Raw genomic sequence first — 15,439 nt, forward strand, 5'->3', positions numbered from 1 at the left:
ATAAACAGTTACAAAAATCTAATGTCCATAATGGATTTGTGTAATCTATTGTTGCTTTTCAGCCAGCCCATGATAACAAAGTAACACCTTTTATATTAGTTTAATAGGCAAGTTATTTTTTAATTCATGCATCCTTATTTTTCTAAAAGCCACAGCAGCAATGTTTGTACTTTTTCATGACCCACATTTGATGAAAATAAACCATCCTACAACAGACAGCAAAGTCATTCTTTTGTCTTTCTGGCGAGGAAAGGAGGACTTGGAAGTGGCCACTTACAGCAGCATAAACGTCAGCCCTCCTCTACGAGTTTCAGCCTTGTTTTTGCAGGCCTCAAGCAGGGTGCGGGGAGCTGGCTAGCTGCCATCGCTTCCCTTATCGCCTCTGGAGTCCTATATTTACTATTTCACCCTCCCCTCCTAAAACAGAAGGAGGCATGTGCACCTAGTACCATCCACCTCACTCTGATGCCCCTTTCTGCAGCTGAGCTATATCAACTGAAAGGTTACCTACCTGCTGATCAACTTCCCTCACACACCCCAACAATATTGTCATTTGAACTTAATTTGAGGGCTAATTTATCTTCTGGCAATCACCCTCTGTTCTGCCTTTCAGCTCTGATCTCTTTACGTCCTGGTGTCCTGCTCCTTTCTGCTCAACGATGCAGACCCTATACTTGTTTATGTTTTTAAAATAGCTGTATTTGGATAGTTTCATAGAATGTGAGCATGTAGCAGTGAGGCACAATACCCCCTGGAGCAACAAAATCGTCAGTGTGTTCTATTACTGTATAGTGTGATCCTAACTAAGCAACCTTAACTACTGTCATCAGATCCCCCTACCCCTACAGTGCAATAATGAGGGTGTTTATAGGATATGATGCCCAAGCACTTGTCAGTTGGGCTCCTGTGTTATGCATTTTGTTCAGAGCAACATCTGCTAGTCTCTTGGAGTGCTTTGCAATTAAGAGGGTATCATCTGCTGATTTGGGGTATTCTCATTGCAGAGTCTTTTAAGGAACTTTTTGCCTTGCCAGCACTCCCAATGTGATGTATTAGGGACATGTTCTCTGAAATTGAAGGCCTCTCTGTGATGGGGCAGAGTGCACCGTATCTCTCACTTGACGGTGTAGGCTATCTTGGTAAAAGAACATCCTTGTTGAAATGTACTGCCAGGGCTTTGTGTATTTCTATTTCTCAACAAATTAACATTCTTCTTCCACGGGTCAGCCCTTGCCAGCTCACTTCGCCTTCCCACCACTTGTGCCCGATATGTATACACCTACCTGTAAATGTGTCATCACCACTGAGCTTTCTTAAAGTTCAGTATTGGCTAATACATGTCTCTGTGCGTACTCTTAGCTATGTGTAGCGTGGTACTGACCTCTGGAGCTAGGTCAGCGCTATATAAATACTCCACATAAAATACAATATTAGTAAAAAGGGAGAGTGGTTATTTCAGAGGAGAGCAATATTTTCAGTCCCCTTGTTGATGGGAACTGGTTTTATCCTTTCACAAATATGGCGGTGTGGGGGGTATGGAGGTTGCATGTACAAGAATGTGATACCATTGCCTCTCCTTATTGCAGCAGACGATTCAAAGACCCCATTTAAAAACACTGGGGTGATATGTTCACTTTATCTTTCTATAGTGCTGCCTCAGTATTTTGCAGAATACAATAGACCCCTTCTCAGGGTCTACCGCTATACCTGGGCGAGCATAAAACAACCATGTTGTAATCGTCAACGGGCCTTCGTTCACCCTAATTAAAACTCCCTAAAATTCAAGACAACCTTAGTTGGAATGGGTTAATATAAAATAGCAAGTTGATCAGTAATATACCAAAGGGAAGACACTGACTTACACTTCAGTATGAAGCGTACTGCGTGGTGGTCCACTCTAACGATTTACCCACCTGGAGGACTGTTAAAGATGTCCTGTCTTCTATAGTCCTCAACGTCAATGGGATAGGTCTCTCCTTCTTCATTAATGCCTATTGATGTCACCGGTGTAGGGACGTCGGCGCCTGTGATGAAAACAGTATTAAATGCATGATTGTCTATGTAGGTATGTATGCGTTTTACTTATAAGGAGTACCAGTGATCAGAAGTCAATGGGAAAGAAAGGCTCATGACTGTGCTGATCATAAAATTGTGTCCTTTGGTACCTGCTCTTCCATATTCATTGCCGTTTGTCCTCACGATGTTACTTATTGACAGAAACAAACAGTCAACCTTCTGGAATGTGTTCTGTTTGCTGACAGGGATGGGATTGGTTCGTATGCAATAAAGCTGAGATTTAAAATGCCCACTCCATTAAAGACGGGATGAAATATATATCGAGGTTATAATGTTGTGTCCTCCAATATTACTTATAAGAATTCAAAAAATGTCGAATTTTAAGTCTTTTTTAAAATTATATGTATTCTTTAATTTATCGAACTGTACCCTAATTACTCTTTAGCATCCCATAACACTACCCATGCATGAACCCTTAAAACCCCAAACTGCTTCTTAATGTTACTCTTACCTGAGCCCTAAAAAGTCCCCAATCTACGTCGTAACACCTTCAATCCCTTACTATCCCTTAACGATACACTTCTCTGAACCTAAAAAACCCTTAATGTTACCCTAACCTGAACTCTAAAAACCCCTTACTATCCTTTAATGCTGTACATCTCTGAACCCTAAAAACCCAGAACCAACCCTTAATGCTACACTTCCATAAATTCTAAGAAATCCTTGCTACCCCTTAACACGACCCTTCCCTGACCTCTAGTAGCCCCTAATTACCATTTACTACCCTTCCCTGAATTCTAAAAATTATCCCTTCCTAGTCTTTTCTCCTTCCCCACATCAATGCAAATGCTACTCTCTACTTTGGCAGGAAAATGCCCCTTGCCCCTACTCCCAGTACACTTACCCAAGTCCTATAAGGCCTAACATTTTTTTTTGGTAGCCACACCTTTTTTCATTCTATTTTTTTCAGTAGATAAGATTTTTGACAACTTTTTTCAGTCTACTTTTTTCAGACTGTATATTTCCTGCAAATCTGGGATTGCAGCCGAAGTAGGAATTAAAAACTCATGGCTTTCAGCAATATGGAATCTTAAGTGTGTGAGTCACAGAGCATTACAACTGATACATTATGCATTTGGTCAAGAATGTGACTCATTTGCTCAGTGAAAATCCAAAGACGTCAAAGTCACATCCTTTAGAGGACTTGCTCCTTCCACGGTGCAGCACCGTCTAGTAGCTGCTGCTTTCCCCATCTGCTGCTGCTACTGCTGACCCGTAGGTCAGGAGTTCGTGGCCCTCCTCCACCCGCAGGCTCCTGCCTGCACCTCATCCCTGGTGGTCCAGTAGTAGAGCGTCACCGCTCTGCTGCTTGACTGCCCTTCTGTCTCTTTCTGCTCTTTCTGAGTTTCTCTCTCTCTTTATGTCTCTGCCTCTGCCTTTAGCTTGTTTTCTTTCCTTTTCCCTCCTGTTTTTTCTACCTTGTCGCCCCTGCGATTCCCCGTGGCCCGCCTCACAGCTGTCCAGCCCCCCGCCCGGCAGTTCTACTTAATAGCAGCCACTGCACGTTGAAAGGGCAGTCCACTATCTTTTAGTGGACTTGCTCCTGCCACAGCGCAGCACCGTCTGGTAGCTGCTGCTGTCCCAATCTCAAGACCTGGCTTTTTAAATGATCATCCACGCAGTGTGACCAGCAGCCCCCCACCCCTAGATCCTTGAGACCCTCATGGGTGAGTAGCCGCGCTATACAAGCCCCTGATTGATTGCAATATATCGAAGCATAGCAACAGTAATACTAATCGCTAATGCCAACAAAACAATGCAGCAAACTAACTCTGTAAGTGAGCCTGAGCAGCACGGTATCCCTCTCTATGCACCTCATAAGTGGTCCACTTGGTAAAAGGTGTAATATGTTGTATTTAACCTACCAGTGTTAAAACTGCTGCTTTCTTCTTTTGCAGCGCTGTGGTACTCCCTTACACTTGCCTCTTGCTTCGCTGTGTTAAATGGAAATCCTGTTGTGGAAGAGAAAAGATATTTCCTAGTAAGAAAAGAGGTATTTGTATTAAGTAATAACTCACAAATTTACACCCAAAAAGAACTACCAATGGAATGCAGAGAATCATTTATGTATTTTAGAGTATGCTTATTTTATAAAGTGATGACCATTCCACCTAGCAGAAAGATTTAAACACGAGTTGGCTGTTTATCGCCACTAGAAGATCAATACGGCGGACTCTGAATACCTTTTAACCAATTATGAGAATATTGTTTATGCACAATATTAATTCTATGTCAGGACTGGAGGGGAGGATTATGCTCTTTTTTCTATACTTCATTTTCTCCAGTAGCCTTCAACATTTTCACAAAAACTACCTTTCCTATGAACCACTGAGAAAGGAAACAAAACGTCAGTCTATCATTGTCCACGAAGTCCCACATAGGCTGTCGTCTTCCTCAAAGCCCCCTCTTACTTTGTTGCTCCGGCAGCGATCAGATGAGCATTTCCAGCCATGATTTTATATTTGGTTAAGCAGTGGTGTGACAGTAGAGTGCCTTTCTGGTTGTGATCTTTGTTTTTTCCATTAGCAGGTGGGGCCTGCGGGAGCGCATGCAGTGATATGTTAGCGTAGCTATGAGCATATTTTGAGCAAGGCAGCGTGATCGTGGTTGGGCCGGGAGCCCACAAGAGGGCAATCTAGGGCGCGAGCCTGGCTGCAGAGGTGGGTCTCTGTACTCTGAGGCTAGTGTGCCATCAACGGTAATCCCAAGAAGTGCACGTAGTGCCAGCCATGGAGTCTTGGCCATCCGATGCAGCCTGGAAGCTGAGTGCCCCCGCATGGATCTGTAATTACCGACCAGAAGTGGTGTGCACACACAAGGAGCTCGGGCCAGTACTCCTACCTCCACAGAAAGGCTCATAGTAGCACAACAGTGCCCACACTGCTGGGACAAAGCACAGACCTGCAACGACACAGAATATAAGGGGTGAGTCCTCCAAGGGCTAGCACCCCAAAGTGTCCTCTGGATTCCAGAAGTTAGCTGGCTCCGCTCCAACGCCACATAGGGATAAGCTTGCCAAACGTTGCAGGTTTCAGGACAACACTGATGTAGGGCATAATGTTTCAAAAGGCAGACGGCTCCTATGTGGAGGAGGAATCAGTTTCCCCCCTCCCTCAAGATATTGAGAAGATGTCTCTATTCACCAAGCAGTAGCTTCTATCTTGAGCCCCTTGAGAGAAAGCTCATGTAATTGGCATACGTCTTTCCAGAACCCTTAGATTTGGGTCTAGAGCAACCCTGTTCCCAGGGCCCTCTACAGTTGGCAGGCAACTTGGTAAACTACAGGCTGACATGGAGGAAAAATTAGCCAGGTTTCATTTTGGATGCCTATCACACTCTTGTCCTACACTGGGAGCTGATGGGGATTCCTCAGGGTCAACAGGGAACACCTTGATGACCTACCCTCTCTGTCGTACACCCCAGACAATGACGATGATAGCTTCGATGGGGATTCGGAAGTTGAGACAGGGCCCTCCAGAATGTGGTATCCGTCTCCAGAGTCAACATCCCGGGTGCCAAAATCTACCCTTCATGGGACTACTAGTTCTACCTCTGTCTGACATGATAGACTATGAGGCCCTGCTGCATCCACGCTCCTCTGAATTGTCACTGGTGGAGAAGGTGGCAACCTCTGTGGCAAACCACCTCCGCATGCCACGGGAGAAGGAGGTCGTTTGGTTCCAAAAGGAATGCCGTCGACCACCCTTGGCAAGCAAGGTCGCCCTAACCCCTGAAATCGATGCTAGAATGGCAGCATTTTCTGGGGAATCATATTAGAGACCCGATGAAGGGCATAGACCGCTCTTGGAGGTCGAATCAAGATGCATTGTTAGATGTCATAGGGCCACTCACAGAAATCCTGAATAAGGCAGAGAAGTCCAAACTGTCAGGATCCCTCATTCCAGCCACAGTCCTGTCGGGGTGGTCTCAGAGAGCAATAATTTCTTAAGGCAGTGAACTGAGCCCTATTTACTGAGGAGTGTTTTGCCCTCTTGATAAAGGTGGACCCCAAACGTGTGTACCTGGCGGCCTTAGAAGCAGGCGCTTTAGCTTAAAGTGGTCCGTCTGGCGACCTGTTCAGCAAAGCACTCAACAAGTTAGTTTCCACCATCATGCCTGAGGTGCAAACACTTTTTAACTCTAAGGTTTTCACCGGGTCGGTCGTGGTAGACAGAGCTTGACTAGCCGTTTTCTCTCCCAAGCCCCTTGAAGAGGCCAAGGCTTCTGACACGGCTATTGGGAGGACCAAACCAGATTGAGAGACTTCTTTCACTCCAGAGGTTTCCAGAATACCTGCAGAACCATAGGCAGCCCACGTGGACAGCTCCACAAAGAAGTTTCCGGCGAGAGTTCTCCATTCTTCCCAACTAGAGGTGGGGGAAGGGGGTGGGGGGGGGTTGGCATGCTTTTCTCAGAACTGGAGGGCTTTAATTTCAGACACATGGGTCCTGCAGATGGAAATATGGAATTCTAAAGCACCCCAGTCCAACCACGCCGACGGCTGACCTTCTCCTTCTCGGAGAGAGATACTGCACTCATAGATCAGGAGGTATCAGACCTCCTAGCAAAATGTGCCATCCCCGTAACAGACATTCACCCCTACCGGTTTGTGTGTAACATCTTCCTAGTGGAGAAGAGATGGCTGTTAGAGACCAGTTATAAGCCTTTGAGAGTTCGATGAATGGCTGACTGATCGCCTTTTCAAGATGGAGAGCATTAACGTCCTGAGAGACCTTCTGTGACCCAACGACTGGATGGCTTGGCTAGATCTAAGTGTTGTGTATCTGAAGAACCTCATATGCTCACCTCAAAGCCGGTTTCTTCAATTTCTGTGAGGAGTCACAGTTTCGCGTTCAAGACTCTATCATTGGGTTAGTCTTCGGCACAGTATTTTACGATGGTATTAAAAACAGTCATGGAATATTTGCAAGCCCAGGGGATCCACCTAATAATGTACCTAGATAATATACCAATGGTGGACCAATGTCCCAGGAGAATTTGGAACACCTCTAGATGAAGGTATGTTAGTAACTTTATTTCAGTCGTGCGACCATAAAAGTGCATAGTAATAAATACATATAATACATAAAAATAAAGCAGCCATAATAAATACACGATCCCAGACTCCGTAAGATAACCAGTTGATCCTAGGCATTGGCCTCTGATGGGTCAGTAAACTCAAAAGCACTTCAATCTCCAGTTATCAAGTTCACATAATCTGGGTGTATCATAATTTTAAAAATTCATGACTGTTTCAACATCATTAACATTTCGTTGACTTGATTCAAAATATGCACAATAAATGAATACCAATCAATGATTAAAATTGCCCGAATTGTACATCCAAGACGACATGATAAAACTCCCTTGAAAACTGTGTTAATAACATACTGTCATATCCATAAAGTGCTAAGTGCCTCAAATGATCAAACAATCCTGGATAAAAGTGTCTGCAATAACATTCACTTTATCCCGACCATAGTTACAACTCGGGTAATACAGGAACCGCCCGGGCAACCTGGGACATAAACTTCTGTCTCCTGAACCAGACATTCATCAAGAACCTACTTAGAGCAAGAACAATGGGTGTTGTAGTATCAGATTTTAATATCCTCAGTGCAACCCAATAGTGTCTGGGTCCCAAGTTACAACAAACAGGTCAATTCCCCTTTCTGCAGAGAAAGTGGTATTCAGTTCAGAAAAATACGATGTGTACAACAGTCTCAAGGGCATGACCACAGGCTGGGCATGTAGTTAGGTCTAAGTCGGAGGCCCATGTATTAAACGACCTTCGGGGTAAACAAACTAGTCGAAATCTTACGTAGAGACTTTGCCACAGGTGGTGTAATCAGATCAAAAAAGGGCTCGAACTTAGGAAAAGGCTTAAAGCTTAAAAGCCCGGTGGTTAGACGTCCCACAGTTCTGCTTGTGACATACCGTTCCTCCACAAATCCCAGTACTTAGCCTTCGCAATAGCTATGTCTTTTTTACTAATACTAATGTGCAGTCCCAGAAGTGGATCAACCCCAGTGATCTACACCAAGATTTAACATGAAGTAGCCAAGGAATCCATTTGGTACCACTTAAAATTAGAACTTCTTTCAGTGATTCTCAGTATTCTCCTAACTCCGGGGTGGTCCATAAATGCAGCCAGTAGATCAATGGTTTTCTTGCGGCCACATCTCCAATTCTCTTCAACCCTAGGTCAAAAACCAACGGAGTCAGCGGAATACTAGCTGGGACAGAGACAAGGGATCTGGCAAATATGTTCTCTCTCACCACTAACTGGTGTGTGTCAACATGACCCCAAAGCTCTGCACCATAAAGTACTGTATTTTGGGATTTCATCCGATGGACTCCTAAAGCGGGGGTAATCGACTGGGCAGAGACTGTTTATGGAATCGGAGTAGGGGTTTGGATTTATGACATAAGATCAGGTAACTTTTCTCAGGTTGGAGATCCCAGCCCAGGGTATCCGTTAACCTTACTCCAAGATAGTCAAACTCGGTCACACTCTCAAGGGGTTTTCCGGCTATCTTCACTAGTCTTATTTTGCCCTTGCTCCTACCAAACACCATGAACTTGGTTTTCTCCTCATTTAGTTTCAGGCTCTTGGTTTCCCAGAATGCCGAAAATTTGTCAATTAGCTTCTGGAGGCCCATTGGGGTTCTTGAAATAAGTAGCGAATCGTCCGCAAACATAGATGATGGAATTCTTAGTTGAAGACTTGGGATTTGTCATCAATGAGAAAAAGTTGCTTCTCATGCCTTCTCAACAAACTATGTTACTAGGATTCATCAACAACTCCAAGGAAAAGATACTGAAGATAGTGAATATTTGACAGGAGCTGCACAAAACGCTATCAAAGCACTGCAATTCATAGAGGTAGTTAGCATGTCTGATCATCCTCAATACAAGTGATATTCACTACAGGGCTCCAAAGAAACTCAAAGCCTATCACCTATGTAAAGGCCTAACATATTCATCTATTTCATTTATTCTTTATTTCGGTAAAAATAACCATAAAAGATTTTCACAAAAATACAGATATTTCCATAATACATCATATGAATATAAAATACAATACTACTGGGGGCGTGGTCTCGCCGCGGACGATGTGAGTCGCACATCGCTGAGGCTCCGGGCCGCCGCCGAGGAAAACAGCCTGTAAAGCAGGGCAGCAACTACGGAGACGATTCAGCTAGGGGGGCCCGACTGGACATTGTGAGCGGGCAGCTGCTGGGCGCCTTGGAGACTCCTGGCTTGGGCTGTGGTGGGCAGGAGCGGCGTACGAGGCAGGGCGCCGGCGGAGGAGACCGCGACCGCCATCTTGGACGCCCGGACCCGCCGCGCTGCGGTGGGACTGTGCCTGACTGACCCGGGAGGAGTGCCGCTGGAGGAGCAGCGCGGCCGTGTGGCAGTGCAGCGGTGGCATCGAGGCGGCCAGGGCTGACGACGAGGAGGTTTTGAGGAAGATCGGGCTCGGGGGCGGTAGCGGCCGCCATCTTGTGGTCTGCGGCTGGCCCTGGCCCGGGGTTGCGGCTGCCCGCCTCGTGGCGCCGCGGAGGAGGCGGCCGTGCTGAAGCCTTGGCCTTGATCTGGGCACTTGGAGCGGACTGCTGGGGCTGCCCTGGGGACACCTGGCGCCATAAATCTGCACCCCACTGCACACGTGGAGCTGCTGTCGCGTGGCGGCGCCGCGGGCCCTGCTGCTGGTGCCTGGGACCCCTGGACTGGCCCGGCCGGGCCTTGACCGAAGCATCGTCCTGCTGGCTCGTGAGGACGTTGAGCCTGGGGGCGCCGGCCATCTGTAGAGCGTGGGAGCCACGAGCAGCACGGCGGACGACGCCTGCGACGACCAGAGCTGGTAGGCCGGGACCTCCCGGATGACCTGGGCGACCGTTGGGGATTGGATCAGAGGCGGGGGCCCGAAGGTAAAGGCGAACGACGCGGGATGTGCGTGTGGCTGTGGCCTGGCGGGCGACGGGGGCTGTGAGAGGCCGGCCGCCACCTCGACTAACCACGCGGGAGGGGCCTGGCCCGCACGGCGCCCTGCTGACTGTGTCCTACTGCTTGTGCCCGCACAACCTGGGGTCTGTGGACCGGCGTGGGACTGGGTGAGGTCTGTTACCGCGCCTGGGAGCCTACTGGTGGCGCTCGCTACGGGCGAGACGGCCATCCCTAGCGCTGGAAGGCCTCTCTAGAGTTGCACCGCGGCCCTCGCCGGGGCCTTAGACGGCGTGGGAGTGCGAGCCTGGAGTTGGCGGTGGATCCCGTGGCCGGGGGCAGTCTAGCGGCCACATCGCTTCGTAGAGCTGGGCCTTGAGAACCTTCTGCACTGCGGCACCCTGCGCCACGGCGCTGTCGTCTGCGCTCGCCCATGCGCCCCTGAGGTTCCGAGCCTGGAAGGTTGGGGCTGAACACTCGCCACAGGACTGCGGGCCCTTGAGCTACTCGGGGCTACTACCCCCACTCACTGTGAGGCCGATCCTAAGCGCGGCCGCAACATGACCCGTACGAAGCCGGGGAAAGAGCCGCCGGCAACCCCCAAAGACGCCTCTGTCAAGGACTTGTGGAATAGCATCACAGAGCGCAGAGCCATCGGGGGCAGGGGTTTCGGCGGCCCCTGTCACGCAATCCTTCATGACGGCGTTCATGCACGAACTTAAGTCGGAAATTGGGTCCCTTCGCACAGAAGTCCAGGCATGCGTGAAGGACCTTCGGAAAGATGTGGGAGAGCTGGGCGGCCGAGTGGATGACTTGGAAAAGACCCTGGATGCACGCACGGAAGACCAAGAACATCTATGGCAAAGATTGGCGACCTTGGAAGAACAGCACGTTGAGCTCCAGATCAAACAGGAGGATTTAGAAAATAGGGGGCGCCGGAACAACATACGCATCCGGGGGGTGCCGCCTGGGGCAGAAGGGGCAGATATTATGTCCTTTGTGGCGGACTTACTTCATGACATCCGAGGGGATGACGACACTTCGCCGCCCACCCTGGACCGCGCCCATAGGGTTTCGGGGCCGATGGGGAGGCCGGGGCTTGTCCCTGACATCTTGACACGGGTTCATTTCTTTGTTGAAAAGGAAGCCATCCTAAAGGCGGCCAGAGGCAAATCCGAAATCCTCTGCGGGGGAAAGCCCATCCAACTGTTTCAGGACTTGGCCTCCACCACTCTCCGGCGCCGTCGGGACTTCAAACCCATCACTGACAAATCGAGGGAGCTCAACATCCGCTACCAATGGGCCCATCCCTTCGCCCTCATGTTTCAGTGGGAGTCCAAGCGGCGAGTGCTGCGCTCATACCGTGAAGCGGCCCAACTCCTGCAGATTCCCGATTCACCACCAGCCAGCCCCGCGCGGCGCCCCCCCAAAGTCAGAGTCCCGGTGAAGCCGCAGTGGTCCACAGTGCGACGCTCTAGACACCCATCGTCGCCGGAGGGCAGTAGGACCTCCCGGGACAAGCAAGACATTATCGAACATATCAAATCCCTGGAGGGCTCATCCCCACCGCTGGGCTCACAGGCTTCTGCCCTTAAGTGACCGACGTCACTGTGGAACATCTCATCTGCCTGCAACTTAACAACTGAGACAGCTGAGACGACTGGAGGCATGGCCGGCTGTAGGCTGCATCTCTCCCCCAGTGCTCGACGCCTTGGACACCTCCCTCGGAGGCGCATCACCGTCTCCTCTACGGGGCGCTGTCTCCCAGGCTTGGGTGGCGGCCCGGGATGGACCCTCGACACCATAACTCTGCGGTTCAATGATGGCGCACCCCCCCTCCTATTTCTGGGAGAGTGACATCTCCGAGACAGCCTGTGCCGCGGTGCCTGGCTACTCTCTAGACTGGAATAGGTTCTTCCGGCCCTGTTGGCCGACTACAGGTTTACATGGTTGTATTTGTACTTCTTTGTTTCTTTCAGTACCCTTTTTCATCCATTCCCTTTGGCGGGGGGGACGTGTTCATGGGTGGGATGCTCAGGCGGGAGGTGCCCTACTGGGGATTTTATGACAATGACTACCACCTCTCCCTGGAAGATTCTCTCTCTCAATGTGAAAGGGCTCAACTCTCCCAACAAACGACGCCTCATCTGGCGCTACCTGCTCCTGCAGAACCCCGACATCATCCTCCTCCAGGAGACACACCTCCTCAAGGCTGACGTGGGCCGGATGGCGCACCCGCGCTTCCCCCTTCAGTTCTGGTCCTCGGCTCCCTCGAAGACGGCGGGGGTGGCGATCCTGTGCAGGGCGGGGATATCCCGGGGGGATGCCAAGGTACATAGGGATGCGGAGGGGCGGTTCCTGCGGGTGGAGATCGGGCGGGGCTCACGCGCTCTGACACTGTGTAATTTGTATGTCCCCAACCAGGGTCAAGATCTCTTCCTGCGTAGGATCATCAGGGAACACCTTGAGCCGGTGACCACAGACCTCATAGTCGGGGGGGACTTCAACTGGGTGTGGGACGCGGAGCTTGACCGATGTGGGGGCGCGTTCCACGGGGTGGGGGCCATGTCTGCAGCGGTGAAACGCTCCCTAACCGCTCTAACCCTAGTGGATGTCTGGAGGTACCACTCCCCGGGGTTGCGCGACTACACCTTCTACTCCCATGTCCACCGCACTTACTCCCGCATTGACCTCCTCCTCGTATCACACTCACTGCTCAAGGACTCCGTCTCGGTGTCCCACTCCACCATCTCGGTCTCGGATCACGCTCATGTAGAGCTGCTTCTACGGGTGGGTCCTCCTCAACCGCTGCGGCCGCGCCGCTGGCGTTTCCCGGACCACGTCCTCCGGGACCCAGTGGATAGAGAGGAGATACAGACAGCCATCCTGGCATATTTTGAGGATAACGACCTGCCGGGGACCCCTCTCCCCCTGCTTTGGGACGCCTTCAAGGCCACTATACGGGGCACTCTCACAGCCTTGGCGGCCGCTCGAGCGCGTGAGGCCCAGCTTTATGAGACAAAACTTTCGAGGGAACTACAGGTGCTTGAGCAGATGGACAAAGAGCGCCCGCTGGCGACGCACAAGCGCCGGTTGGCCGTCCTTCGTGGGCAGCTCCGCGCACACAGGGTCAACAAGGCTGAGCGCGCTCTGCTTGCACTTAAGCAACGCTACTATGCGGGGGGCGACAAGGTGGGCGCTGTTCTGGCGCGACGCTTGCGGACGCGGGCAGCCACGGCGCATGTCGCGAAACTACAGAAGGCGGACGGGTCCTGGGCCGTTGCGGAATCGGCGAAGCTCCAAACGTTTCACGACTACTATGCAGCCCTCTATACTGGCGACTCCCCTGCGGCGGAGCTGGTTGCGGAGGCCTTAGACGCGTGCCACTGGGACCCGTTGAGTGGGCATCACTCCGGGCTTCTAGAGGACTCTATCACCCCGGCAGAGCTGGTTGGCGCCCTACGCGACCTCCCGCTTGGCAAGGCGCCCGGCCCGGACGGGCTCCCGGTGTCGTTCTTCCGCGCCTTCTTACCGCAATTGCAGCCGTACCTCTTGCGCCTCTTTAATTCCTTTGAGGAGTCGGTAGGGCCCTCAGCAGATATGGCAATGGCCGACATAACTCTCATCCCGAAACCCGGGAAGGACCATACGCTGTGCTCCTCCTACCGGCCCATTGCCTTGCTGAACACCGATTTAAAACTCTACACCAAAATCCTAGCTAAGCGACTTAGCCCTCACCTACCTAATCTCATCGAGCCCGACCAGGTGGGGTTTATTCATCAACGCCAGGGCGCGGATAATGTACGGCGTATTGCGCATATCGTCGGGAAGGCCAAATACTGGAGGATCCCGGCCTGCCTGTTGTCGCTCGACGCGGAAAAAGCGTTCGACAGGGTTGACTGGACTTTTCTCCGAGCAGTGCTGCGGAAAATAGGCCTGGGTCCTAAGATGGTGGCGCGCATTATGGCCCCGTATATTTCGCCGGTTGCCAGGGTGCGGGTTAACGGACAGCTCACGCAACCCTTTCCCATCTGCAGAGGCACTCGGCAGGGCTGTCCCCTATCGCCCCTCTTGTTCGCCCTGGTGGTGGAGCCCCTGGCCATTATGATTCGGCGGTCCCCTGATATCTGTGGTATATCCCTTCACGGAGTGCAGCACAAGATTGCTCTCTTCGCGGATGATCTCCTGCTCACCCTCTCCGAGCCCCTACGCTCACTGCCGGCGGTACACTCACTACTCCGCACCTACGAACGCGCCTCTGGGCTCAAAATTAACCATGCCAAGTCCTGGGCCCTTAATATCTCGATCCCGGCCGAGGAGCTCCCAGCGATCCGAGCTTCGGCTCCGTATCAGTGGGCGGACGCGTCAGTGCGATACCTGGGTCTTAACTTAACCCCAGACCTGGCCACTTGGACGCAGGCCAATTGGCAGGAGTATAAAACCTCTGTCCTGGCTGACCTGCGGGCGTGGAGGGCCTTGCCGCTTTCCTGGTTGGGCCGCCTTAACACAGTGAAGATGTCGATATTGCCGAAGGTCCTCTATCTATTTCAAACACTGCCAACTCCGATTCCGGAACATCAAATACAGGGGCTCCAACGCGAACTCAACGCGTTTGTGTGGGGGGGGAAAAAGCCACGGTTCTCGAATAAAATCCTGAGTCTCCCCCGGGACAGGGGTGGTCTGGCCTGCCCTAACCTCCTCGAATATTACTGGGCGTCGCATCTTCGCTGTATCCTGGAGTGGGGGGCGTGGGAGAGTGAGAAGGTGTGGTTCCACATGGACAGGGCAGTCACCTGTCGCCCGCTTTGGGACCATGCCTGGCTCCCCCGGGCAGCCCGACATCGCAGCGCTTACATGGCCGTCCCTACCAAAACGGTCCTGGAGATCTGGGATAAAGTGGCGGTGAGTAGGGGCTTGACCACCTTTCCATCCCCGCACACCCCGATCGCGCGAAACCCGCAATTTCCGCCGGCATGTCGGACGCCTCACTTCGCGAACTGGACGGAGTCGGGCTGTAGGACGATACGGGACCTGTTCCTCGGTGACTCTCTCAAAACTTTTGCACAGTGCAAGCAGGAGTTTGGGCTTATGGACGGTGATAAATACCAATACCTACAACTGCGGCACTGGATACAGGGCTCGTCCCTGATGCCGGCGGCCACGCGACCCTACACGCAGTTCGAACAGCTAGCGCGGGACTTCGGCAACTACAAGGGGCTAATATCTCGCATCTACAAAGTGCTGCAGCGCTCGCACCGGCTTGACCCCCACCCGTATCAGACGAGATGGCATTCCTCTACTGGCTCGGGCGTCACTCCTGCCCAATGGGCCCGGCTTTGGGGCGACATCCCTAAAATCCTGCGTAGCATTCCCCAACAAGAATCGGCTTACAAAGTAATGACCCAATGGTACTACA

At 51.3% G+C, this 15,439-nt stretch overlaps 1 protein-coding gene across 4 annotated transcripts in view; it reads right to left on the reverse strand.

Moving 5' to 3' along the window:
* The window catches only part of LOC146866742 (uncharacterized), a 146,592-nt gene that overhangs the window by 47,720 nt on the left and 83,433 nt on the right, over positions 1 to 15,439 (reverse strand). For 3 of the 4 annotated variants that reach the window (XM_085601002.1, XM_085601021.1, XM_085601011.1), the window contains 2 exons: positions 3,942 to 4,028; positions 1,914 to 2,024 (listed from right to left, as the gene is read on the reverse strand). In XM_085601002.1, the coding sequence (XP_085457128.1) occupies positions 1,914 to 2,024; positions 3,942 to 4,028 (198 nt within the window). The remainder of the gene's footprint in view (positions 1 to 1,913; positions 2,025 to 3,941; positions 4,029 to 15,439) is intronic. The other variant, XM_085601031.1, reaches the window with a different exon arrangement.

Source organism: Triturus cristatus, chromosome 1_2, assembly GCF_964204655.1.
Source record: "Triturus cristatus chromosome 1_2, aTriCri1.1, whole genome shotgun sequence".
Classification (NCBI taxonomy): Eukaryota; Metazoa; Chordata; class Amphibia; order Caudata; family Salamandridae; genus Triturus; species Triturus cristatus.